The sequence below is a fragment of the Syngnathus scovelli genome, chromosome 2 (genome assembly GCF_024217435.2).
Source record: "Syngnathus scovelli strain Florida chromosome 2, RoL_Ssco_1.2, whole genome shotgun sequence".
Taxonomy (NCBI): Eukaryota; Metazoa; Chordata; class Actinopteri; order Syngnathiformes; family Syngnathidae; genus Syngnathus; species Syngnathus scovelli.
Genome location: NC_090848.1, coordinates 9,444,231 through 9,470,994, shown reverse-complemented (window position 1 = coordinate 9,470,994; position 26,764 = coordinate 9,444,231). Strand labels below are relative to the sequence as shown.

Here is a 26,764-nt window from a genome sequence, read left to right as displayed (position 1 = left end):
TTCAAATTATGGTTTCAAATCAGGGCTAGGGTTTCAAAGTAGGGTTTTAAACAATATTAAGGGTTTCAAAGTAGGGGATTTAAACGAGTTAGGGTTTCGAGTTAGCGCAAAGATGTTACATTGGCGAAAAGATGATAAGTCATTTTCAGTTTTCATTTCACGAAATCCGCTTAACTTTGACACATACAACATGGCGGAGGAGTTGCTGTACGGGACGGCGCTAAAGGCGGTGTTATATTTTATTTCTATGGTTAAAGCCTCGGTTCAAGAGAGGATCTCCAAACGAGGTCACGGTTTCGATTCTGAATTCAGGTCTACACTCTGGCAAGACTCACATGGTTCCAGCTGATCCCTCATTTCAGGTACTTCCGTTTTGCTATTAAGCGAGTTGTGCGAAAACAAATATAGACGTTCACGTTTCACATTCTTGACCACTCGTAGGTGTTGCTTACGTGGCTTATTTGATGTAGATTATTTTTCAGGCGCTGGAGTTAGGGGAAACGGAATGTATTTTACATAATAAAATTACATTATATTATATTATATATATATATATAATTTTTTAAGTATTTGTTTTTAAATATTTGTACTTAAGTAAAACTAAAAAAAGTACATGAAATGTACTCAAGTACAAACGTTTCATCATTTCTACCATTTTTTTTTTTTTTAAAATACAAACACCTGTAATTCTACTTAAATACAGTTTCCACCTCTGCCTAAAATACCAAGAACAATTGCAAAATATAATAAATATTCTCAGTAAATATGAATGACATTGGTACCTGTGTAATTCTCATCAATTTAGTCACCTCTCCTGAATCATGGCTCAAATCTTCATCTATGGCACTCTGAAGAGGGGGCAACCAAACCACTTCCGCATGCTGGACAAGAGCGTTGGAGCTGCGCAGTTGCTTGCCTCTGTCGTCACAACTGAGAGATTCCCCCTAGTGATCGCTAGTGAATACAACATTCCTTTCCTCCTCAACCTCCCAGGTCAAGGTCACAGGGTTCATGGCGAGCTCTATAGAGTGGACAAGCCCTTGCTACATTTCCTGGATGATTTTGAAGATATTCCCAGAATGTATCAGCGAACGCCGGTGACGCTGAAGGTGAAGGAGTGGCTGGGGCAGCCCGACGATGAAGAGATGTCTGTGGCGGGGAGTATCATTGAGGCCTTTGTGTACAGTACAACGACGTACCAGCCGGATTGGCCCTCGCTGCCTCACCATGAGAACTATGATTCCCAAGGCGATCACGGGTTTCGGTATAAACGCCGTTAAAGCTGTTCGTCCCATCGTGCTGGCATCTTCTGCTGTGTTTCCTAACCTTTATTGATTATATGAAGGAGCTTATTGTACACTACATACATTATGGATATGGAATGATATACGTGGACACATTAATATAGTTGCAGACATAAATAGCTTTGTGAGGGCAACCATAACTGCAATAAAAAAAGTTTGACTCTCCAGTGTTAGTGCAACTGAATGTCACCTTTATGCTACTGTTTTGGCCGAACAAAATTGTAGAATTGTATCCTGCTCAAGATGATTATTTTCTGTACTGTGTTGTTCTAAATACAAAACATAATTCCTCCCGAGTACAAACAGATTGTTGTCTTTATTTAGAATAGAAAAATGTCAGGGTTGTAGAAGAAAACTCCTTCTGAAGATTGTCTGTATAAGTGAGGCACAAAAATGTGGCAAAGTGATGAATTGAAAAAAATCAAGCAAAGCAGATCGTTTCACAGTGTATCAAAGAACTGTACAAAAAGCTGCTGCAAAACAAAAACAATAAAAGATGTGTTCTCTTTGAAAGTGGCACTGCAGTAATGTATTTAAATTGTCATTGAAAAGAAATCAATTTACAGCAGGGGTCACCACACTTTTTTAAGCCCAGGGCTACTTCCTGACACGCACTTCTGAAATAGCAAATTTGCTTAATTTAGCTTTAACTATGTGTTATTAATTGTCATTTCCAGTTCACATGTAAGTGTGATTTAAAGAAGAATAGCTCATATAAAATAAATAGATGCAGCTCACTAAGTGCCGCTATTTGAGCTAATTTTAGAACAGCCCTGCGAGCGACTCACACGGTCCTCACGGACAACCGTGTTGGTGACCCCTGATTTACAGGTATATAAATTATCATCTCTAACCTGTGCATGAAATGATTTTAGACCAACACAATGCAAACACTTGTGGTAAATGTTGGGTTGGGTTTGTGATAAGAATGTGCATGGCTTGCCAGGAGGAGAAAAAATGGGCAAATGGCATCATGAATACAAACAAGCTGTGCGGAAAGTGAGTGGTGGCAGTGAAGAACCTCCCAAGTACGTGTTGAAGGTGAAAGTGAAAAGATGATTTATTTGCGGATATTAATTAGTGCAAAGTGGCATGATTTGGTGTGTCTTTTTGGCTTGAAAGCAGCTGACAATCCAGATCTTCACCCGTGGGGTATCAATACAGGTCTTTCCTGTTGCTTGGCAGGGTGCGGCTCGTGGAGCATGTGGCACTGCGGATCACCTCCATCCACCTGGTGAAATATATATCCAAAATTCACCGCCCGCCATTGATGCTTACAATATATGGATATGTTTTTGAATTTATTAGTAGGCGACTGTTTACCGTTCAAATGTGTACTCGCTCTCCGATCTGAAATAGTAGACGTGGGACTTGAAGTGAAGTTTGAAGACATAGTCCTTGTGGATGTTCTCCGACTCGGATGGAACGGTAACAGAGTAGCCTAGCAAAGGAAGGCTGGCCAGAGGGTAGTCATCCTGTCGGGAAACTGCAGTTGTTACCTTTATTCAGTGCAATATATGTTGTAAATCTTAAAGTGTCAACTAAGTCCTAAGTTACTGTGGCAAAAGTCAAGTGGGCCCCCCTGACTAAATTGTCAAGTCAATTGAGTCTTTAATTGGGTTAAGAAAGTTCAATAAGTCAAATTGTACGACCTTGCACTTTGTATCATTACTTACGTTAGTTAGCTGTACAAACCCAGGATGTATTTTTTATAGACTCAAAATAGTCTCTTTTGCTCACTTAAATGACTAACTGATATAAAGTTAATGTTTGACCGGCAGTGAGCTGAACTGTGGGGATAGCGTAGCTTAGCTTGTGTTTTATAGTTACGGATCAAGTTAGTTGTCGTAGTACATAGTTGTGTTGCCATTCTCTCTGTCCCAATTCAATCAATAGCAATGATTAATAATTGACTCGTAATCTTCCATGGTCCTTGCTTTATGAAATAACCTCGGTACTCCAATCTGAGCCACGTGGTGGCTTGCCAAGTTTGCAAATGATGACCTTCATACTTTCAAGTCATGTATTTCAAGTCTCAGTAAAATCTCAAAGCATAATGTTCAGTTCTTCATAAGGTCGTGCTAAGAAAGCTCCAAGTCCTAAAACTGGCACAATGAATAAAATGAATCATGACTTGTCTTTTTCTATTCTCAAACCTGGTGGGACTTGTAGAAAAAGAGGCTGAAGTTGGTGAAGACCACCCAGAGTTTCTGCCAACCATTACTGTTCTTGAACTTTCTCAGAAGGTTCCCCGAGAGCTGGTTCTGGAAGAAGAAGGGGAGCAGTAATGTGAATATTAACAAGAATATTATATAATATAATATAATAAGAAACCAGCAGGAAAAGATTGTGTACCTCCACAGCAATACTGAAGTCCACCATGGACACGCTGGTGTTGCGATGCCAGCACACATGCACGGTGGTGTTACCGCGCTGAGCTTGGCGCTCTAGAGATGAACGTGAACCACAGAGCTCCTCCTCGGACTCGTGCTCGGCCCCACCTTCCTCCGGCAGCTCTGAGGAACAACAGATACGACTGCGATGAATACGAATTAGTACACAATGGTGCCTTGAGATTTTTTCCAAATCAGAGTAATTTTTGTTATGGTAGCTTTGAAACATTTCTTTGTGTTGAGTTGTACTACTCCCCCTGGTGGCCAAGTCAAGCACATCAAAATGAGCCTAATTCATTCCTATGGCATTCAGTGGTGCACGGAGACATTATATTTGACGATGCTGCTATCTTGTGGCGCAAAGTCTCAAGCTCAATCGTAAGTGATCTCATGAGAGAACGACACAAAATGTTTTTTAAATTTCACGTAGATAAAATAACTTTGTTGAGCTTTCCGTTTCAGGCCTGCAAAAGTTTAGTACAAAACTGAAGTATTTGAATGTGTCCTTACTATTATCACAAGGGCTGGTGGAGAGGAGATCCATGTGAGGGCCGTTGCTCTGCTCAGCCAGGTCAATGGCCATCCTGATGTCCTCCAGCCACCGTTCCATCTCGGCAGCACAGCTGAGAAGGAGGAGAGGAGGATCTTCATTGAACTCTTGCAATTAGGTCAATTAAGTTTTTTTGTAATCAGCGAGCTTGCAATATGAGGTGTTTCAAGAAAAGTCCATAAGATTTGGTAATTGGTTTGGACACTTAAAATTACCTGGCTGCCACCACCACCGACTGCCGTTGTCCATAGAGGGTAAAAGCATGAGGGACGCCCCACTCCTCTTCACTCTCAGTAATCTGCACGTGCACAAACACAGAAAAGGTATATTCCAAAAACGTGGTATTACTCTGAATACATTCTGATATTTAATCTGGATTTCAAAACAGATAAAGGTCCAATCCAACAATATAGAAAGCAATACCGTCATGCCAAAGAGGGGTAGCTGGCCATGGACTTTGAATTGGTTGGATGAAGTCATTCCCCGACTAGTATACACTAAGGAATCACTGAACTATAGAGAACAAGGCAGAGGAAAAAAAAAACATTATTATTCATTTTGCACCTACATACATTTAAGATAGCTCTAAAGCATCTTGCATCTTTGATGTCATACCAGGAAGAACATTCTGTGCTGCAGGCCTTTCCCAGAAAGTTTACTAAGGCATCCAAGTCTGATGAACTCCTGTCAGCCCAAGAAAATCACACATAGATATAGAGGACAATAGAATTATTGAAGTCCGCTAAACCAGATGTTTTACCCTGCCGGGGATGGCGAGATTATCAATGCCAGTCAGATCTTTCTTCAGCTCGAGAAGCTTTTGAAAATTCTCCATCTTCATCATGGTGCCTTGCAGCTGCAGCACCATCTCTGTGATGTCCGCCAGGGCCGCTGCAGGAGGCAGACAATAAGCGAGGATAACATTTAGAAGCAGCCTGTTTGAAACTGCAAAATATTTTCCCTAGAAATTGCATGTGAACATTGAAGAGCTGATGCACAGCAAAGCAGCGCCAAGACTCGTTACCTCTGCAGTCCCTAAAGTCTTCATGAGTAGGCGGGTAGTGCTTGCAGAGCCTCTCCAGGATGAGTTTGTAGTGAAGCAGGCGGTGGAGCGGCCGCAGGAGGAAGACGTTCAAGGGGAGGTAGCACACCTTCTGCTGCTCCAGTTCTCCACACAGAGCCTCCGCCTTGCGACTGGACCTGAGGAGCACAAACGGAGGAGGGGCTTAACCCATACCCACCACTCACTGGTTGGTCAATTTTGACTTACCGACAGGTTCGTTCCAGCTCAACCAGGCACTCAGAATGTTTCTGCAGATGAGTCGTCAGCTGCTGCAGATGAAATACAGAATGTGGAGAATTGCAGGAAAAGGTTTATTTCATACACAGGCCATGGTAGCAGGAGTTCAATTACCTTCAGACTCTGAATGTTCTTCAACAGAACATCACCGATTCGTTGATAGTCTCCCTTGATGTGCGCATTGGATCGACCCTCCCTGAAAGTAAAGTTGACATGATGACATCATTTACAGCTCACTTCATATAATTTGGAATATCTTGAAAATATTTTTGAATTCAAGCCTCCTTGGAGTCTGATGTCAATACTGACCATTGTGCCAGTCTCTGCTCCACCTCCTTGAGGAACCCTTGGTGGAATTTGTAGATTGGATCATAGTTGCCTGATATCAGGTTGCGAACAGCGACTGGAAATGCTTCTTCATCTTTCTCCGCAATACGTTGGAAAGACTGGGATGGACACAAACAAAAAGAAAAAAGAGGGTGAGGGGAATAAACAGTGAGAAAGTTCAGACAAGCAAAAGAAAGGGAGGAAGGGTGGGAGGCATTTTGAAAGTTTAGTTATGCCAGCCAAAGAAAATATTCAAGAGTTTTAAAAAGCACTCAGCACACGCCTTTCTCTCCCACATCAAAGTAGCTAAAAAACACCCTTGGGAAGCAACAGCTGACTGAGCAAAAAAATCTGATTTGGACTCATTTTTGTCCCAAACCAAGGTCAGCAAGACTCTAAAGTAATTTCCACTAAGTAAGTTGTGCCATGAACCTTCTTTGACCCATTGCTGATCTTTATTCACTGGACCAGCTACTGTATGTTCACAGATGGTAAATGTGAAAGTCCATAAAAAAAATCAGCAGTCGCAAACAGCAGCATCCAAACATTTTGGTCTTAATGAGCAAACAATTTACAAGTTGTTGAACTTTACAAGCGGCCAGTTAACACTTAGACAGCTGGAAAAGATTAGGTGGGAAGAAAGTTTTTTCCATCTATTGGCCTCCTTACCTCGGTGACGACCTGCAGTTCCTTGAGGTAGGTCCGCTCGGTGGTCAACAGTTCCTTTGCGATGAAATAGGCCTTGTCTGTGGGAAACTTCTGGACACAAAACAAAACGGTGGCATGAAATCATCTGACCGACTTTTATGCACTACTTTTCTCATTTATTGTTTTGTATGCCCACCTTCCTTCTGGCTTCATCCTCATCCTCGTTCCGAACGTATCCGGCGTCACCGAGGAGGGGGCTGGAAAGCGGGGACAGCTGACTCGGGGGCACCACACCGATAGGAACCTCTCTGTTCAAAATGCCGTTTGTTTTCAGCGGGGATGCCTCAGAGGTAGGACTTCCTGGGGGAGGTAAATGGAGAGGAAGATTAGTAAGAGTTGAAAAATAAAGTAAGTGGGAAATGTGATGCAACACAAAGTACTTCAACTACTGCGGAAAAACTCACTGGCAACTTGTATACATCTATCATCACAACTACTACATCAACAGAAACACTTGAGCAACCAGGCGATGAATTTCCAGATGAGAGAAGATCCTCACAAACCAAGATACAGTACGACATGTGTTAGTAGTGAGAACAGGGTTAGTCGCAAGCCGAGGCGTCTAAAAGAAAACACATTTCAAGTCGTTCATGCTTTGCCGTGGCGGGATTGCAGTCGGACTAGACGTCACTCTACTCTACAAAAGCTAACTACAAAACTATGATGTCATACTTGCCCGGGTGTCAAGTTCCAAGAGTCCACATGCTGGTGGAAAAGCACTGAGTCCGTAACTACTTACCGGTGTGCTCGAAAACATACACAAACACAAGCAAGTCAAAACAGTGCAGGAGCCATCGAGCAGAGCACATGCACACGACGGAACGACACAAAACAGGTTGTGGACATCTTTTCTGTTCCGGTGTTTAAGACAGAGAATTCCCAATGATTATTTTTCTGACTCATGCACATTTTCTTTATTATTAGATTTTTTTTTTAATTGATGCAGGTGGAGAAAAATAGGTTACAGTGTTAGGTTACAGAGATGAAGGAAGAGTAAAGCAAGCAGATTTCAATTTTAAGGTGGAAATAAAAAAGGTGACAGATGTGTAAAAACAGCAACAAGAGTGAAACGCGGAGTATCTCCAGCACACATATTTTGTGTGTGTCAAGATTGAGGACTACACGTTTAACAGTTCTATGGGGGACCTTTGCAAATCTAGTAATTACGGCAAGGTTTAGAATTCAGCAGAAAACAAATAAATATCACACAAGCTAAGTCATGTAATGTAATTCAAAAAACAACTAGAGGAACATTTATATGAGCAAATTAAGCTCTGATTATCCCGAAAAAGTACAAAATCACAATCTATCATGTCACGATCTAGCTGACGTATGTACAGCATATTATAATGAACACAGTGTATGAGCTTTTTTTTTTTTTTTGATGAGAGGAAATAAAAGAAGACTCAACTCCAGCATGTGCGTGATTGTACATCCGTCCTCGAACAAAAGAAAAAAATCCCACGTGAACAACTTAGAAACGTGCAGTAAGGTTCAAATATTCGTTTGCACTTACATTACTTGCGTTACATGTAACTTCACTTGTATCCATCCGTCTGTCACCCCCCCCCCCCCCTCCCCGCACCACCCACTGGAGTTGAGCCAACTTTGTTTTGCCCCTTGTGTGCACAGTGAGGAAACATAGGACAAATGGTTCCGAAATGTTTGGAAACATACAGCTGTGTAAAAGTAATACAAGGCGTTGCCGTATATCAGGCTCACTAAGCTTCTCAAACATTCTGGAACCACTTGACAGCCTTTAACAGTGAAAGCCAAAGTGAGCAAGAACAGAACTGAATGACAGAAAAGGTGCTCGTCTGATTAACATGCATTTTGAAGCGGGGTGGTGGGGGCGGAAAAACATGCTTAAAAAGAGTAACAGTGTCCACATTTGTATCACAAAGGTCACTCAGAGTCAGCAAGGTGTCAGATTGTAATAATATTCGGATCTCGTTCAGAAACATCCTTTGATGATGTAAAAACAAATAGCAGGTTGGGACAGAGTTCACTAATGTGGCAACACCACAATGGAAACTTAAGCAGGCCGGGGAATTTGACTCCAAGGAAAGAGGACACACACAGTGCGACGTGTGCGTGCGTGTTTGTGCGTGTGCTTGCATGCCAGGAGCCAAGCCGAGCAGACAGCATGAATGGTCACAAGTTAATGGGTTCACGTTGAACTGGTGAGTGCAGACTGGAAAAGAGCCGTCAGCCGTCGACGTGACCGAGCCACACTTATCAAAAATACGCTACATAAATGGATATAAAGGTTATTGGAACTGCCACTAATCTATTCAAATACGTCAGTTCGGCATCTCTAATTTGAAATAGAAAATACTACAAAAGTCTGGACCACAAAAAGACCGTGCAAGTATGAAAGTGCTCCAAAAGGCCAGTGAGCGCTGCTACTCCTGTAACAAGTGCAACAAGTGTCTAAGAAGGACGATTATCCTAAACAGCTGCCCTTTCGAAAATGTTCACGGGTGACAAGAGTCAGGACGGGCACAGACGCACTAAAGACAAGTACCTCCTTCATATCACTTCAACTAGGAATCTAATGTATTACACAACATGAGGAAGTTTAAACCAGGGATGTCCAAGCAGATCCTGATCAGGTGTGTTGGAGGAGGAGAAACATCTAAAACATCAGCGGCCTTCAAGAACCCGAGTTGGACAACCTTGGTTTATGCCTAGACATAATAGGTGGCAGATACTTAATTTAGCTAAAAAAAACAGGGTTATGTAGGCTGTTAGTCCTTTAGAGTTAGAATTCTTGTATTCTTCATAAAACGGTGGTGTACAAATATAAATATACAGTGTGGGGTTATGGCACATTGTTAAACCTGCGAAATAACAACCTTGCTGGCAAGATCACCCTGTTAACTTGATGCCAGGCAACGGCTTGGAAACTTAGCCTTTGTTGTAAAACTCTAATAACTACGCCCCTATGCAAAGTCAATTTGAACATTATCATTATTCCTTAATTATGTCCATGAATTTCATGACGTCACCCACCGTCTATTACAGTCATCAGACCTTCACACACACACACAGAGCAAATGGCAGATCTGGCATCACAACTTTACATCCCCAACAACCACCTTACCCTACAACAGAATTCTGGCTCCCGTTATTTCCAGAACTTCCAATCTAAACTCGCATTGATAAAGGACATCTGTTCTAGGAATCAATTTCTTACTTCCAGTCTCAATTGCAATATGGATAAGTCGTTGGGTCATGAAAACATCAGCAAAAGGCTTGGTGAAAAAGTAACGCCACTGGTGTTATTTCAATTGGAAGACACAATATTAGTCTCGGTTGCCTTCACTTTGGAGCTCCATGCTTGTTATTGCCAAAGAATGGGCCATTTTTATTTATAATCTATCACCATAATCCAAAACAATTATAGACTAAATTCAAGCAAATACTAGTTCTGCTTGCGGTCTAAACTGCGCAATAACCCTTAAAACAAGCAAAATATCATTAAAGTGAGCAAGAGAGCTGCGATTGGCTGACATTGCCCTTAGCAACTGAAAACACGGCCGCCAACATCATCTGCATTGAAGTTGTAGCAACCTTGCTCCGCCTCTCCATCATTAGCGTCCACCATCTGAAGACTCCCAAAAGAGAATTTACAGCGCGGAAGCGGGGACGAGCTCACGCCGTTGGAGTTGACCGAATTCATGGAACTGACAGCGGCGGGATTGCCAAACATTAGCGGGTGGCCGTACGCGCTGCTGCCCGTTTCCGACTCGGTGTCGCTAGTGTCGCTGCCGCTGCTGGTGGAGCCGTCGATCATTTGAACCGTTTGATTTAGATTGTTACGATTGTTTTGAGCCGCCGGGCTTCCGCGCTGGCCGAACAGGCGCTGCACTGTACTGGAACGCGGCTGACCCGGAGCCAGGAGGTTCCCGCTATGATTATTGTTAGTTATAATCATTCTTCGCTCCAGAGGGGCCGAACAAGGGGTCTGAGCGGGCAGCTTGGCGTGATAAATGGGAGTGGACGTGAACTGGCTGAGAATGAATGGATCGGTCTCGGAGCGATTCCGCATGTTGTTGTTGCACTGCTTGGCTAAATGTGCAGGCGTGCGGTTGGAGATGATATTGGCAGGCGAGTAGCCGCTATAGTGGTTAGGCGGCGGTACAGCGGGCGCCTCGACGGGGGCAGCCCCGGGACGCTTACTGAAATAATGCCCGGCGTCATCCCATCGAGAGTGACCGTTTGCGAGCTCGCTTTGACCGAGCGAATTTGTGCGATGGTGGAAGCTGCTCATCACCGGGCTCGAGCACTGGCTTTGAGTGCCCGTTCCGAAGGGGCGCCCCGGCGTGGCGCCCCTCTTCTCGCGAGCCTGAAAGATCTCATCCAGCAGCGTACTATGGAGCGGAAGGCGGCCGTGATAAGAGCCGCCGTTAATACTTGACAACGTGTCATCGTCGTTGAGCTCGTAGCTCCCGTTAACCTTGCTGGACTGCGAACGGTCGCTGCCGTTTCTGTTGGCCGGCGTGACTTGCCGTTGGGCCTTTACATCCTGCTGTTGCATCAACCCCGGATGATTAGTGTGGTAGAAGCCGTTAACGAGCCTGAACAAGTTCCCATTTGGGCCCCCGTTAGAAGCGTTACAACCGGCGTGCTTATTGTGCTCGTCATCATCGGTTTGGCTACAGCTCTTTGTCACATCGCATTCACTGTCTACGTCGCTGCAGTCTATGTAAGGGATGGAAGAACTGCTGCCTTTGTTTGCCCTGCAGGATGGACCTGGATTGAGGAGACGCTTGTCCGGCGGCAAGCCTGTGCCTTGGTGATTGTGCCTGGTATCTGCGCTGTTATCAGCGAAGCCGTTGGTGGCAGACACCGTGGTCCCTGGCACTTCCTGTGCATCCTTGTCCACTTGTCTGGCCGAGTCTGGCAGATCTTCCATCGGCACGGATGTGGCAGTCTGGAAGACAGTGGAGGAGATTTTTTTTTTTTTTTGGTGTTTGCTTTTTAATCTCCTCTAATATGAATCCGTTACCTCCTTTGGCACTTGCGATCGGAAGGAAGAGGACTGATGGGGCATGTTGCTACTGGACAGAATCTTACTGTGCTTCCTGACAAGGGTTGACAATTGAGGTCAAATCACATGCAAATATTTGGCAAAAAGTTTAAGCGAGGACAAAAGTCTTACCTTTCAAACGGAACTTTTTTCGGCTCGGAATCCTTCACATAATCAATGATCTGCTTCTGAGTCCGACCGCTGCGACAACAAGGCACAAAAGGATGAGGCCACCCATCCAGCCCATCTATCTAATCGTATTTCTCTACACTATGTAAATGTTGCTACCTGAATCGAAAAGAGGATCCTCTGGTGAAGAGGATAGGCTTGGGTTTGGCCTTGGGTTCCTCGAAGAGTCTAAAAAAGGCGTGATACTCCACACAGATCTTCCAGAAGATTTTGCAGCAGTCCCTGCTGGCCATTGCAAACTCCAGCGTGTCATGGTGACCGCTTTGCTGGAAGAACAACAAGAGGTGGGCATAAGGAGAGCTTCAGCCTCACAACTGAAGGAGCTAGGAATAGAAATAGCTTGGAGGTCACATGAGTAAGGTCAGGAGGAACTTACAGCGGGGTCAGCCCTCAGCTTGATAAGAAAGCGTTTGCGTTTGAAGCTGAGTTTGCGAATCTTGGACCAATTAAAGGCATTTATTTTGGTGTAGCCCTGAAAAGAAAACAGTCTCACTCCATGGAAAGATTCTTTTGTTCATCTTTCAATTTCTAAACAGCATTTTGGGGTAAAATGTAAACTTTCTGCTTGGATGGTACCTGGAACACTAGCACCCCAGTGTGGGCCACAGCCAAGCTGAGTTTGGTGCCCTCACGGTCCTTGGCCGGGTGCAGACGGACGCCATACATTTCAAGTCGCCGGGCGATTTCCAGCAGCTGGTAGTCTGACTCTGCGGGGGTCTGTCCGCTGAAGACGAGAGGAATGGGTTCATTGACCCGCTGGTTAATCTCATGCTTATCTAGCTGATGCCTTGTTTAATAAACAGTCTGTGGTTAACATAACAATAGCATGAAGTTGGATGATGCCTCAATATTTGGAAATAGTGTTTTAAGTTTGAGCGTTTGCATTAACCTTGAATTAGACCACAGTGATGAACGAGGTGATTGGAAAAAACAAACGCACGCTTTAAATATGGGACGAAATCAGATGGCGCTGACAAGCTTTGTTTCCCTGCAAATCGGGAAATATCTTCCTGTTTCCTGTATACGCTGCTGAATGAGCCACTTCCTTCCTGCCTCGGCTGAGCGATGGGGGAAGGGAAAGTGGCGAGGAGCGGGCTGTTTGGGCTTTCAGTGCTTATCTGCCGACACGTTTAACTTTTAAATGACGTGTTTACGCAAACAGTGGAATAATGCGTGTAAATTCACCCAGGTGCAGTTCCGGAAAATATTTGTGGAATGATTGGGAATAAACGGATGTGTGCAATGGAAAAAATGTGTGGGAGTTGGGATGGGTGGTATAGAGGGAATGTATGTCAAAGTTTCTGTGTTGCTGGTCGCTCGAAAAAATGTGCATAGATATTGTGTAGTGTACACAAACTGGGGAAAATGTAAGGCGATGAACGCAGGGGTGCACTAATTACACTGAGTCCTGCACGAGTGTGTGTTTATATGAGAAAGAGAGAAAGAGAAATCTCCTGGAAGGTCATGATTGCGAGGTGGGTGTGTAGTGTGTGTTTATAAATCCTGACACCCTTGTGGAACGGATGCCCAGTCAGATTAGGGCAGCTCAGAGTTTAACAAGCAGCTCAAAGTGTTACAACTTACACATGTTTGCGGTGGCAGTCGGTGATCTTGTCCCGGATGGCGTCTTGGTCTGGCAGGTATTTATTGTGGAGGAGATGCTGCCAGCTTTGGGTCTCATCGAAGTCTCCTATCTCCGCTGAATTTGGGGAAGGATGGGAGACAGATGGAGATACGGATGTTAGCTGAGCGGAGAAGGCGGGGTGGAAAATGCACAGTGCAGCTTCATTTTGATGACAATATGAACAGAGGAATTGATCAAATAATTTATTATGACTTGCCACTGTTAATTAAAACTTCATGGACATTTAGGCGAAGTGAAACGGTGCTCAAGCCGTTCCAGCAGATGGAGCTGCACCAACAAGTGATTTTCCAATCAAACGATTTTTTCTGACTTGGCAGAGGTCTGCGCTCAGCTGGTTTCTATTCCAGTTCTACTTTTATTCATCTCCCCATGCGGTAGTGCTGTATGGACACAAAAATGACGGTTGCTCTGGCAACCAGTAGACTTTCCTTAGCCTGCTGCGCCGCATCCTTCTGTCGACACCATGACTACATTCATGTGGTCAGTGAAATACAAATGGTACCATTCATACTTAACATCCTGTCTAACCTTGTTAACATTGCTACCACAGTGTACTGTAGTTCACTAGATAGAATATTCTATTTTTATGGATGATTTCAGTTTTTTTTTTTTACATGTGATGCTTCTTGCTCTTACACTGGATAATGTGGGAGACCATCAGGGCGGCGCTCGAGTCATTACAGATGAGATTACCGCAGGCCAGGTCACGCTTGATCTGCAAAGCAAACAGGTACCTGTAGGCAAGCAGGAGCAGATGGAAGAGGGAGGAAGAAAAGGAAAAATGGAAGATAGGTTACTAGCCAAGAATTCTCAAAGTCAGTGCAAGTATTTTGCTGTGCTTACTATACACTCATAAAATTTGAGAGCATCATGAATAAAATCTTCATGTCTTTAATGTCTCTATTTGGTCTGCATGTCCCAGTAATCCAGCGATTCTCAACTAGTGTGCCAGGAGAGATTAGCTGTGCCACACAAAATCTCATAATTGGTCTGAAAATGATTATTTACTATTATTTTTTATTGCTCATCTAGCTATGTTGTTGACATAGCGTGACATGCCGAAGAGAGAAACGTTCTTCCAATAGATAACAGACGGTACAATAAATCTCTGTAATCCACCTGCTGCTATTCATACAACAGAATAAATCTGGGCGTGCTAAGTACATCAGATTTGTGTTCCACTAAATAAAGCCAGATTTCACACAACAGTCTAATAAATGCGTGAGAAAGCGGGAGAGGATCTTCATTGATGTACTATCGCTACATGTGAGGTTATGTTCAAAATCTGTACCTTGGCTCAATAAAGTTTGGGAAACATGGAAATGCTGAAATAGTGAGAAAGGGTAAAATAAGGGTCAAAATACGAATTTAACTTCCTGCCTGTTGCTGAAATCAGCGGGCCTGCTCCACAACAACAGTGTGAGTGTTCGGAGAAATCTAGCGACCTAACTAGCCAAGTTTTGTGCGCCACCAGTAAATGTGGTTGACATTTAAATTAAAATGCGGAGCAGACACAATTTAGAATTTATCACTTCTCCGATGTGTGTGTGTGCGCACGTGTATGTGTGTGTGATTGTGTAACCTACTGAGTCAGCTCCTCCATGATCTGTGTGTGGTCAGGAGGGAAGAATTTGACCACAAAACGAAGAATGGTGTTCTTTGGCCCTTGAATGAGAGGGGGGAGGGGGGTATAAGTTAAGAAAAGCTACTGTATACTTTTAGTCATCTTATCTTTTTGAGTCAAATTCTGTAGCATAGCAAACATCAGACCTTATACTAAACATTAAAATGGAATGATGGGTTCTTTAGCTTAGCTTGATGATGTCACAAAGAATCCTGGGACTACAATTGTAACCTGCCCTAATATTCTTGATAACTTATAGTTTTGTACATTCATGCTTTAGCATTTAAACCTTGGGCATTGTCAAGAACTTGTTGTGTAAATAATTCTTTTTTTTACAGAGGTTCCATGCATTATAGTGTCTTAACAAACATTACACTTCCTTTAAAATGGTAATACGACACATTCATGTAACATACGTCGGATCTGCTTCATCGTTGGCTTCAGCAGGTCCAGCCACACCTATGTGAGAAGGTCAGGGTGCAACATTGAAGTCAAAGTTACAAAGACATGTTTTCGAATGAGTCTCAAACGTCATGTGCATCTCACAGTCATCTTGCGTTGGTCCTGGTACTCCAGGCCAAAATAGTCTCCCTCCGCCAGGTTGAGATGGACACAGATTAGGTCAAAAAGCACTTTGCCGGGGGAGCGTTGCTGGAAAAGAGATAAAATGAAGGAATTACTTCTTACTGAATTGTGGCCTGAGGGCATAAGGGTGGGGAGAAGAAGTGGAGATAAGGATCCATCTTTGTGTGGGCCTAATTAAATGCTTCACAGCAGAATGAGGCGGCAACCCCCCACATAATGACGTTTTCCAAACGACAAACTGCTGATCTTTAACCCGACTGACAAGTGTAGGCTTTAGGTTAGGGTGGACAGCTCCCCGAGTTTAGAAACAACCAAAAGACCACAGGAAAAATCTGCGAGTCGTTCGTCCAGTGGTCTCAGCTGTGCTCAGGCAAATGTGCGATGCCAAAACACACTGAGCTGTGGAACCAAACCCAAAATTACTGGGATATTTTTTTTTTTCTGTGACTGGGCGGCAAACCAGTAGAACAGAGATACTTACTTAAAATACATATTTCATTGATAATCAATGTCTGAGAAAATATTATTTCAAAAATCAGAAGCTTAAAATAGTTAGTCTCTCAAAGTCAAATAAAAATGGTTGAACAGAATTATTTATTTTGATTTGGTTGACGCACAGTTCCTGAATAGCTCCCAAGGTCCCGTGGAAAAAAAGAAAGGCAAAAAGAAGAATCAAAGTGGCGTAGGTGTGAGGCACGTAAGTCTAACACCATCTGGCTACCGTGTGCGTACGACCATCTGCTTGTGTGTGGGCAGCCTGCTTGGACAAACATGTACTGACAGACAGACAGGCGCGCCTACAATAATAGTGAGCACCACCATGCTGCTGACTCAGTCAATGAAAATTCACTCATAAAAAAAAAAAAAAATCATGACGTCACAACCTGTGTGTTTTGGGATGACAGAAAAAGATGCCTTACAAAAAGCCTGCGATTATCTCTTACTGAAGGTCCCAAAAAAGTGATTGCGACATCCTGATGGAAAACAAAATATCAACGTACTGCCTGTTTTTAAAGGAAAGGCAGTCTCAGCGGCTGAGATTTTTACAGGAGCCTTCAGGAATGCTTCAGGGCGATATTATATGTCAAAATGACTGCGGAAAGAAATATTTGGGGAGAAATGGTGGGATAAAATATCAATGATACGACTTTTATCAACACATACCGTATCACCATAAATATTTGGACAACCGAAAGACCCTCAGTTTAACTGTGAAGGCTTTTGAGGGTCACAACAGGGAAAGCAACGATATCTCCAAGCTTAACGTTACCACGAAAAACAACATCCAGCCAACGAGCGGATTCCTCTTTCAAACAGAAGCCCAAAAATAGTTCCCTGCATTGTGGAGCAGAACTTAAAATATGTGCAAGAGGGATTATTTTTTTTATCGTATTTGTTTTCTTTTTGGCAGAGGTGATGGACTTGAGTCACATGACTCAAACACACTCTCCTCTCGGGCTCTCTCCAATACACAAGCGCTGTCAGTTCTGTCATATTTTTAACTACAATTGCATACTGAAGGATGAAGCAGATAAACCAGGATTAACCGACGATTAACCAGTGGAAGTATGATTTCCCTCACTCTGACTGAACCTGCCAAGCTGTGGTCAAGGCAAGCGGGTTTAGGTTTCACACAAGCACAAGTGGGACCCACACTCCATACCACCACGGCTCATATCATTTAGAATAATCAGAGAGCTGGAGAAGTGGGCCGGGCCTCAACTGTCCAGCCGACTGTCCATTAGCGAGCCAAATGGGAATTTGGCGACATGCCTGGAAAACATCATACAAATATCTGGGACTAAAATATCCAGATTTAACACTCAAAATCTCATCCAGACTTGGATAAAAAATTCTGTCTCTTTGAAATAGACTTTCTTCCTCAATGGTCCTGTTGTGTAAGAAGATACAAAGTGGAAGGAGAAGTCAATAGATCATTTTCCATCGCAATAAGTGGCCAATAAACAACGGCTGCACGTCATTTCCATGCAGTTTTCATGAAGTGACTCATGCGGCTTTTGCAGCAGACAAATTATAGTGATCCTGCTTCTCTATTCAAGGAGGCTGCATAAAATACATGTTACAATGAGCTAAAGGATCCTTTAAAAGAGTATTCCAATTTTTTTTCTCCACCGTGACATACATTTCATTGTTAATTCAAGACCAGCCTGTTTTATACGCAAAGTCCCAGAAGTCATATTGTCAGATTTCATATTTCAACCAGCTGTACAAAGTATGAGTTTTCTCCTTCAACAGGGCCAGAGATCCTTTAGAATTTGCCAGCTTCACTTTTTCAGTAGAAATATTTTACAAGTAGCATAACACTACACTACGATCACTATCATCACACTTTGTTTACCTACTGTGCATATTATAATTTGATTTGTCGAGCTCAATAAAATAGCTTACATTCTTGCAAAGCAATAAAAACTCATCCCTTAAAACAAAATGTGAGATCTGAAGAATTCAACTTGCTGAAAGCACCTTGGCGTTCACCCACCTGCCCTCTGTTTTCATAAAACTTTTATTGGTTTATTTCCAGCCAGGAATCATTTTGCTATTCCTCCAGTATTTCATGTCACGCTTCCCCTCGCAGCCAAGTAAAATATTCTCCCCATCTGTGCTCGCACCTTTGTTTTTATGAGTACCAGCCTGGAATTGCTCCATTGAGTCGATCATGAAAAGGGAACGTTTTGAATATGCCATGAAGTGTTCCAGCAGCTTTCATCTGGATTTGCTTCTTGCCTTTTAGTATTTTAGTATTTTTCAAAACGTAGTGAAAGAAGATTTGGAAGCTTGGAACACCCCGTGATCTCTAAAGGGACGAGCACAGATGGAAACCAGATGGGTGAGTCTGATGATAAGAACCCTCTGAGGAAGAAGAAGAAAACTAAAGAATAAAAAAAGAAAAACATCTCAAGCGCTACTCTGGTCCCCTGCTGCGAATTTTCACTGCAGCTGCTTATCGAGCGCACGGAACAAGATGGTGTGCTTTTTGTTTTGACTTTAAACATGACCCGTTACTTGGCCGCAGAAGAAAACACTGGAAAAGACTGCAAAGAAGCTTTACCACTTTGGCCACATTAGTAGCAGTCAAATGCTGTTCTTGACTGAGCTGTTATGTTCAAACGTTGTATGACACTAAATAGAGGTCGAACTGACCACACTGTTTGTGCGCCACAAAAAAAAAAAAAGCTAAATATCTTTGGTGTATAATGAAGGAGGGCAACATTTAGCCAGACAGCTGGGAGAGGGTTCCTCCTCCCTCGTTTGTCCACCAATCAGAATCTCTCGTTCAGATTAGGTTAACCGGCTTAACCCTGTTGGCAAGATGTCAAAGTCACTTCCTATATCACACAACCAGATGGGGGAATAAACTCACGTACACTCCAGCATGGTGACCTACTGTACCTGCTTGGAATCACAGCAAGTCATTATGGGCAATCAATCTGGCAACGTAATGAAAATGCCTACAGGTGAACGACTGCGACGTGTTGGTGTGCATCTGGTCGCTTGTGTGATGCCTCGCAGCATAAATGAGAACAAATTAAGTACATGCACAACCTTGTTCAATTAGAAAAAGCAATTAGCGTGCTATGCCTGACGGCAATGGTGTGTCGTCTGCCTCCCCCACAATAATGAGCCTCGTAAATTTCATGACTCTCAGAGGGAGACATATTCATCATGTAGCAGGAGGACCATCGGGCTTGTTCTGAAAATCCAAATTGTCAAGATGCCAACTAACCAAATGGAGTGCATTGTTAATTGACAAAATAATTATAATGACTACAGTTCTAAAATGAATTATTATTGCATTATTAAAACAACAGATTTATTTTCCATAAATATTCACTTTAAAAAAAATCAATTTAAAAAAAAAAGGCTAAATTATTTGTCCCTTTAACAAAAGAATGTGATAACGTCCATCCTTCTTGTTTTGACAAAAAAGTCCAGTTATGTAAAATATTTGCTCTCCAGCATATAATCTTCCATGACGACGGAAAGGAAATTGTCCTGAAGTGCCTCCTCACTGGGGGACATCATTCACAGCATTAACAAAAACAACAAGCGTCTCATCTGCAGCCATGCACACGGGACAGAGTGTGCTGGGACCACCTCCATGGGGGACGGATACGTGTGGCCAATGCCCTCGCCTTTTGAATGAAAGCGCTCTATTTCTCCATGACAGCAAGCGGAACAACGCTCAGGCCCTTCTGCTGGGCCCCATCCTGCTTTGGTTCACTCAGAAGCCTTCAGATACAAGTTCTTCAAAGCCAGCACGTCCCCCTCACTTCCACGTGGCTCGATGTGCAAAACACACGAGATAAATGGAAGCTGTCACAGGCCGCATTGCTATTCCGAGCGCTGCTTTAACGGAAGTCTCCGACCACAGGAATGGGGCAGGCATTGCGTAAGACAGAAACATTTGTGTGTGTGGGATGCTGCTTCCTTCCATGTGATCAATTGCGACGGGAAAAAGCAAGTCCGATATGCTGCACTTGCTACAATGTTATTGATTAGTATTACGACTTTAAACCCGTGGTTTGTAATCTTCTCTCTTGTCACCTATCATGATTTGATCTGTTTTGCTCCACCCATCTCACACAATCATAAATCCACAATCCAATCATGCAACAAAGACCCCACGCAGTAATCCTGTTGGGCTTGAACACGCACACCCGCCTTGGACTTTAAAGCCACTGGCGTCCACCAAAGATGTCAGTCATGATGAGCACGTATTGGACAGTCTTAGAGGGATTTAGGTCAAGTAAGATTGTCGGATGAGAAGAAATTATTGACTAATTAGGGACTATTCTTTCAGGAATCAGTAGTTGTGGCTCTATGTGCGTTTCGACGACACAATTGGGACTCTCCGAGGCTTGGGGGGTATTTTTCAAAGCGAGACTTCACTGCTCCAGAGGGAATATCATGTCTGCAGAATTGTGTGCGAGTGCAAATTAGCAAATGGGAATACAGATTCAATATTACAATTTATCCGGAATGTCCTGCCGTTGCAAAGCAGCTAAATAAGATTCCAAGTAATGCGCCTTCCATAATGAATACCATTTGAGTCCGACCGAGTGCACATTCCCAGCTGATTTTATTAAAAGCAGAAATAGCTTTTCGGATGACTGCCTGCATGTCCGAAACCTGGACTGTACTGAAAGGAAATGCAACAATTCTTCGAAGCAATGCCAGCCAGCTTAATCAGTGTGAGCTGCTTATCTTTGCATTCACATGTTAGGTGGGACAACTGCACAAACATGGGAGAGGACATGATTAAGTCAGACAATGGATCCCTTGTTTTCACAATCAGTGATAATAAGAGGTGATCCATTCGTTCCCTGTCATTTGAGACGCTTTTTTCTCTGACAATTTAATCAACAGAAACGAGCAAGCTTAAATGAAAACAAACGTACGCCACTATTGGGCAAACAGAAACTTGTCGTCTTCCTTCCTCCAAATCGTCACCATATTTGAGACAATGAGTGATGGAATTTCCGGAATATAGATAAATGTCAGGCTGCATTCTTTGAGTAAATGTCATCATTATAGCTCCTGGCAATCTCCCCGAGGAGCCTTTTCACCAAACAGCATTACATCAGACTCTCATCATTACAATACAATTGGTTTCTTTGAACTAGGGTTTTCGATACAATTGATGCGAGTGACTTCATGACGGTAGAGTTACAGACAGCCTAATATGTGACTAATGCACTTTGTTAGATTATAGGCGCGAGTAAAGCAATTTATGATGGTATATGTTCATATTGTATGTTTGATATGTTAGTAATAGTGGACAGTGGCACCTTGAAACACAAATTTGAAAAATGGAAAAGACAATATTTTCCGTCAGCCCTGATCCCTCTATAATATTTTTATAAGTAAACAGCACTCTATAATATTGTACATTGCAAAAAACTAGTTTAATATAATTAAATAGACTAATAAATAGATAAATAAAAAGGCACATCTCGCATTGCATTGCAGCCAACTGTAGAATCTGTTATTGCTCATGTTGATGTTGCAAAATTGTGATAAATATGGATTATTAATATGTCATTCTGAATTGAATGAGTGAAGGGATTGTGACTCATTTGTACACTACTGTCTACATGTGCTGCTCCAGCATTTGTGTTCAAATATCCGATTGTTGCAGTAATGCTATTTGTTAGCTTGTCCATGGCGTTTTGCAGTATTTGTTAGTGTTTAGATAAATCGACTTTCCTAAGCCAAAGCTACTTACATATATGCTTGTATTAAATTAAGCCCGTTTAACTATAAGCGTCAATTATGTAATTTATTTGTGTATACTACACTGTATATGCATATAACTCTTTTCTTAATTTTCTTTCTTGCTAGAGGCAACAAATGGAAATTCGGACAGTGTCGCTATGCTTGAGTTTGTATTCTGTACATGGTTCCTGACAAAACCAGAAATAAACTTACTGAATACAAACAAATAAAAACTCTTCCTGTTCATTCCCAGGAGAGAGTATGAAATAGGCCTCAAAAGGACACTGCCAAAAAGAATGGAAACACAAAAGGAGAAGCAGAAACGGCTGCGCCCAAAAGGCTCAACTAACAGACAACAGGACGTCTCAGACAGGTGTTAGTAGAAACAAGTCAAATCTGAACACTTCAATTCCTCACTAATTATGAAGTTGACTCAGAGTAAGAACCGCAGACTTTACTCACTGATATCTGGAAGACTTCTTGTGTGTCATCCAACATCTGCACCCTGATAGAGACTTTTCTTCCTGGTGCCTGTCCAGGTGGACTCAGACCAGGCTCCAGGGTGGACACCCCAAAACTTTCGGGAGCGCCCAGCCTATGTCCGGCCGTGGATGGTCTGTCGGCTGGTTCGACCATGCTGCCTGCTGCTGCTGCTCTCGATCTGTTCCCGTCTGCTGGAGAAACAGAAGAAGGGCTGTTATTCTTTTCCAAATGGCTGGCAGATTGTGTCTGTTTTTCCAAATTAAAGCGGCTGTGACCCTCCCCAGTCAGTCTTTTGTGTATTTTTATATTCTGGTCTTTAAAAAAAACAGGCACATTCCACTTGGGCATTTCCGCAGACAACCAACATTTTACATTGCGTGATATTTTCTGCCTTGTTTGGGTGAGTCAAATGCATAATGAAAGATCTTGTATTCTTTGATGAGAGTCTAAATTAGTAGTGAAAATGTGGAACAAATGATACAAAAATATTTTGAAAAATCCACGGGGGATTTTGTTTCCGACTTGGGCCGATGGCATGTGCGTAAAACTGCGGTGAGACACGCACGGGTGGGATTTATGGCGTTTTCCAACAAACCAACCAGTCCAGACTTGTCAAAGCTTCACAAGTAGGGCAGATGAGACACGGTCTGAGAATAGACAAAGACACAACCCCCAACCAACACACAAACCTTTCAGCAACCCGTCCCCCCCAAGACATCGACCCCACACATGATAAACCTCCGCCTCAGACAATAAATATCCTCTCAGACCATCGGTGACATCACGTCTGAGGAATGTTAGAGGTCAATTCCGACACATGTTTTCATCCGCTAATTTACTGAAGGAGAAATGAAAAGAGCTTCCTTTTCTCTCTTCTTCCTCCATGATTCCATTTGGTGACATGCAGAATGGAAGAACACCACCCCATCCCAAGTTCTTGAGTATTAATGCTTGACATACAGTCTGAATGAACTTCTTAAAATAAACATCTCAATTTTATTGCACAACCATTTGAGGGCAAATACAATCAACCGATTTCTGTAACACCCAATGAGACTTTGATCGTGTCACGAGTCTCGACAGGTATTTTGTTTGAAGGGTGCCTTCTCCTGACTTTTAGCTTCCTTCACCAGCGTCCAATAGTATTTATATCAGGACTCTTCATATTAGTAGTCTGATGTTTTAGTCTAACTGTAGTCAAAAGCGCATCCCCCATCAGCGGATCCAAAAGAATTCCGAATATTGCAGTTCTACTAAACATAAGCAGATGTGTTGGTCCTTGTCTTGTCCTCTGTGAGGTTTCAAAAAAGAAAAAAAAATCACAAGCGGTTTAAAGGCATCCTCAACTAGGTGACATTTTATGTAAACAAACTTCTACAAGCTAAGCAGCGAGTCTACGAGTTCAATAGATTCCGATCCGGTATCAATCAGGATCTCCTCTATGACAGCAATAATAATAATAAAAAAAACCTTCACTATTATTGCGGATGACTCATGCTCGTTGTTACTTTGACCCATTTGTCGGATCAGCGGCTTGAGTGAAGAGAGGAAATGGGGAGGTGGTGAGAGGCGAGAGGGGAATACTGAGCAAACTAGTCACATGGGCACAAAAGAAACTACTGTGGGAGCTTCCAACAGCGACGCTTTCACATGGAGAGACACTCACATAGCCTTTGAACTGGTGTTTAGTAGAACTTTTCCCAGGGGTTCGAGGGATTCAAAGCCAAATGCTGGGGTTCCCAAGCAATTGTGTGGGAGGGTCGACTTGGGAGCCACAAAAAGAAAATGCGGAAGGGAAGAGTTGCATTTGACAAGATGAAGTGACGGGACTTCCACTACACATCTTGGCAAGCAAAACGACACGCGTTCTTCATGTTGTAAGTTGGAGGATGCCATAAAATGCACAAACGACACAACCACAAAGAACAACAAGTCTGTCTAGAATGGGGTGTCCAAACAACCCTGTGGACTCGGTCGTAGCAGCCATGGGTAAATGCTAAAAATAACATTTCACACAGCTTGCAACCCTACTTAAGAAAAGGTGGGGGGTTGTTGTGAAACGTGTGGGTGTAGAAAAAGTGCATGTGCGTGTGGGCGGGGGGTGATGCCCTTGACGACTACTACTACGACGACTACTATTAATAATAAAGTGGGGCTTTGAGAGAGTAGACGTAATGCATTTACGTCACCAAGGGGGTTGGGGAACGATGTGGATACCCCCCTTCCCCAGGTTGATGCCCAAGGCCACCGCCCCATTAGCTCCACCCCTTGCAAGCCCCTGGAGTCCCCACCCCCACAAAAAAAATGTTTGTAATGATCTTTTTAATTAAAAAAAGCCCACATATAAGTTATTTAATTAAATATATTTAGTAGTTTTCAGCAGAGGATAAAAAAGAGGATGGATTTTTGCACTGAGTCCAAGTCACCCGATTTTGAGCTAATACTGAGTCCCAATCTGATATATTGGCAATGTATTAAAGAAGAAGTCATGTCAAAATTAATAATGTGTTCAATGCAGGTCGAAACACGGTTTTTGGATTAAAATTACATTTATGGGATATGAATTAAGCACCAAAATCCATGCATTTTATCCCTCCCTTTAAATTATTTTGACCTAAAACTACCACACGGCATAGACATCAATACATCGAGCTTTGATTGCGATGATGTCTTTGTTAAAGCCACGATTGTAAAATGACACGTGGCTTGTACCCTAACTGCATGTCTGTTGTTTGTAACAACCCAATCCACGTCAAAACCACAAACTAATTCAATGAGGCAGAATGAACAGTGTCAAACACAAACACTACCTGAAGAACCTTGTAAGCTCACCATCCAGCGTTTGCCACGATTACTATTTAAAACTATTTTGCAACACCAACCTGTGCAAAAACCGACTGAAATTCTACAGTTGGCCATAATGCAATGTGAGATTCTACATGAGGTAAACCATTTGGAACACAAAAAAACACACAAAACAATTCCACAGTTAGACTAAAACAGCAGCTATACGTCTGCGTAATACTTTTTCAAATAAATTAATATCAGGATTATGCCAATCTAACTGATAAATTGAATATTTGCGTTTAAATCAGGTGTGTTGAAGGGAGCAAGCATCTAAAAAAACATGCTGGATAGGGGGCTATGGAGGACCACAATTTTGATGCCTCTGAATTCCCTAGCAGTTTTTAAGAAATACTATAATACTGTATATATCATATCAATATCTAATTGCAGTCGAAGATTGTCAAAGTGGCCCTTGCATCCCAATATTTTTCTGTATGGGACGCTTGGAGGAAAAAGTTTGGACAACCCCCTTGTTGTACACCGTTATAATGCCTGTTTGCAGAGTGAAAGGCCAAGATGTAGGTTAACAGAGTAATCCTTTAGGCCCTAGTAAAGATGTAAGTAGGCTAAGGATTGCAACGTGTTGGCCAATATTGATGTTGACGTTTTGACAATGACAAGCCTCTTTTTTTTGTGGGGGGGTCAGTAGATCGCCAATGGAAACTCAATTTTGGACAAAGTTGTGAGAAAAAGATGTAAAATGATGAAAGCAATAGAGGAGCGCTACCATAAAGCAAAGTGGTTGCACTACGGGTTCGGTGAATGAACAGACCGCAAATTCTACTCCAAAATGCTGGGTCATCAAAAACGTCAAATCACACGCGGTTACTCATTCGTTTCGCCACGAATAGTCTCAAGAGTCGCCGGCGAGAGTCTACGTGTAACCTGGCTGCATAATCCGGATAGAATGATTTCCTCACCCCACTCCTCTTTACCGGGTGCTCCGTTGGGTTTGAGGTATTATCCGTCACCGAGCGGCGGCCGGCCGGTCGGTCGATCGGTCGCGTTCCCCGTAGTGAAGCTTTGCTATCAAGTGGGACGGTGGCTCTGCGCAGCAACCATTTGGACAAATGCTGGAAAACATGCAGCTATCCGTGCTTTCTTTAGGAACAATAAGGAGCAGCGTACCGCCTCCAGAAGCCGCCCGGTGGGACCTCCGCCACACTCATGGAGCGGCGCTGTCACGCCATCTCCTGGACAAAAAGAAATGTATGACATACTGTACACTGCATGGCAGGCGATAACAAACGCAGTCTGGCATATGATCTCCATGCTTTATAATAAAACAAAAGCTGTGCTCTGAATCATTCATTCATTCTTCCTATATAGACATTTGTATTTTTTCCCCCTCCAATTACTTTTTTAGTCAAATGAAAAAAACGAGTTTCCAACACGTAATTGCTGTTGCGCAATTACTAAAGGCTCTCCCTTAATATTGAACACATGAATACATTGTATGATAATATGCAATTTTTTATTTTTCAAAAGTAATAGTTAAATTTATGTCACTCCGTGATGTGTTATCTTTGTGCCCTAA

At 42.8% G+C, this 26,764-nt stretch overlaps 2 protein-coding genes and 1 long non-coding RNA gene across 5 annotated transcripts; 2 read left to right on the top strand and 1 right to left on the bottom strand.

The window, feature by feature from the left end:
* The first annotated feature begins 184 nt into the window (after window positions 1-184).
* Window positions 185-1,817, top strand: LOC125988219 (gamma-glutamylaminecyclotransferase). Its single transcript, XM_049753110.2, has 2 exons — window positions 185-362; window positions 806-1,817. Exon 2 carries the CDS (start codon window positions 822-824, stop codon window positions 1,278-1,280), a length of 459 nt encoding a protein of 152 aa, XP_049609067.1. The 5' UTR covers window positions 185-362; window positions 806-821; the 3' UTR covers window positions 1,281-1,817.
* LOC125988218 (FERM, ARHGEF and pleckstrin domain-containing protein 1) lies at window positions 1,602-26,341 on the bottom strand. Of its 3 annotated transcripts, none has more exons than XM_049753107.2 (28): window positions 26,148-26,341; window positions 22,360-22,571; window positions 15,622-15,726; window positions 15,492-15,534; window positions 15,038-15,116; window positions 14,088-14,185; window positions 13,391-13,505; window positions 12,383-12,530; window positions 12,183-12,278; window positions 11,906-12,072; window positions 11,750-11,818; window positions 11,597-11,672; window positions 11,341-11,521; window positions 6,719-6,882; window positions 6,544-6,633; window positions 5,857-5,993; window positions 5,662-5,743; window positions 5,518-5,579; window positions 5,272-5,447; window positions 5,008-5,138; window positions 4,863-4,931; window positions 4,671-4,760; window positions 4,463-4,545; window positions 4,208-4,320; window positions 3,660-3,820; window positions 3,461-3,568; window positions 2,628-2,779; window positions 1,602-2,535 (listed from the first exon to the last, which is right to left on the bottom strand). In XM_049753107.2, the coding sequence occupies exons 2-28, from the start codon at window positions 22,531-22,533 to the stop codon at window positions 2,460-2,462; spliced, it is 3,045 nt and encodes a 1,014-aa protein (XP_049609064.1). In that variant the 5' UTR covers window positions 22,534-22,571; window positions 26,148-26,341; the 3' UTR covers window positions 1,602-2,459. The 3 variants fall into 3 exon arrangements, with proteins under 3 accessions (XP_049609064.1, XP_049609066.1, XP_049609065.1); XM_049753109.2 differs by having other exon boundaries at window positions 5,518-5,576; XM_049753108.2 differs by having other exon boundaries at window positions 6,544-6,630.
* Window positions 23,920-26,531, top strand: LOC125988220 (uncharacterized). Its single transcript, XR_007488258.1, has 2 exons — window positions 23,920-24,257; window positions 26,335-26,531. It is a non-coding gene; the product is annotated as an uncharacterized lncRNA (long non-coding RNA).
* The last annotated feature ends 233 nt before the right edge of the window (window positions 26,532-26,764 follow it).

Excerpts from the sequence above, each read along its gene's own strand:
- LOC125988218 (XM_049753107.2), bottom strand. The coding sequence starts at position 22,533 with ATGGTCGAACCAGCCGACAGACCATCCACGGCCGGACATAGGCTGGGC. Across the intron at positions 11,819-11,905 it reads GGATCCTCTTTTCGATTCAG|CGGTCGGACTCAGAAGCAGA; the intron begins GTAGCAACATTT and ends TTGTTGTCGCAG. Across the intron at positions 11,522-11,596 it reads GATCGCAAGTGCCAAAGGAG|ACTGCCACATCCGTGCCGAT; the intron begins GTAACGGATTCA and ends ACTGTCTTCCAG.
- LOC125988219 (XM_049753110.2), top strand. The coding sequence starts at position 822 with ATGGCTCAAATCTTCATCTATGGCACTCTGAAGAGGGGGCAACCAAAC.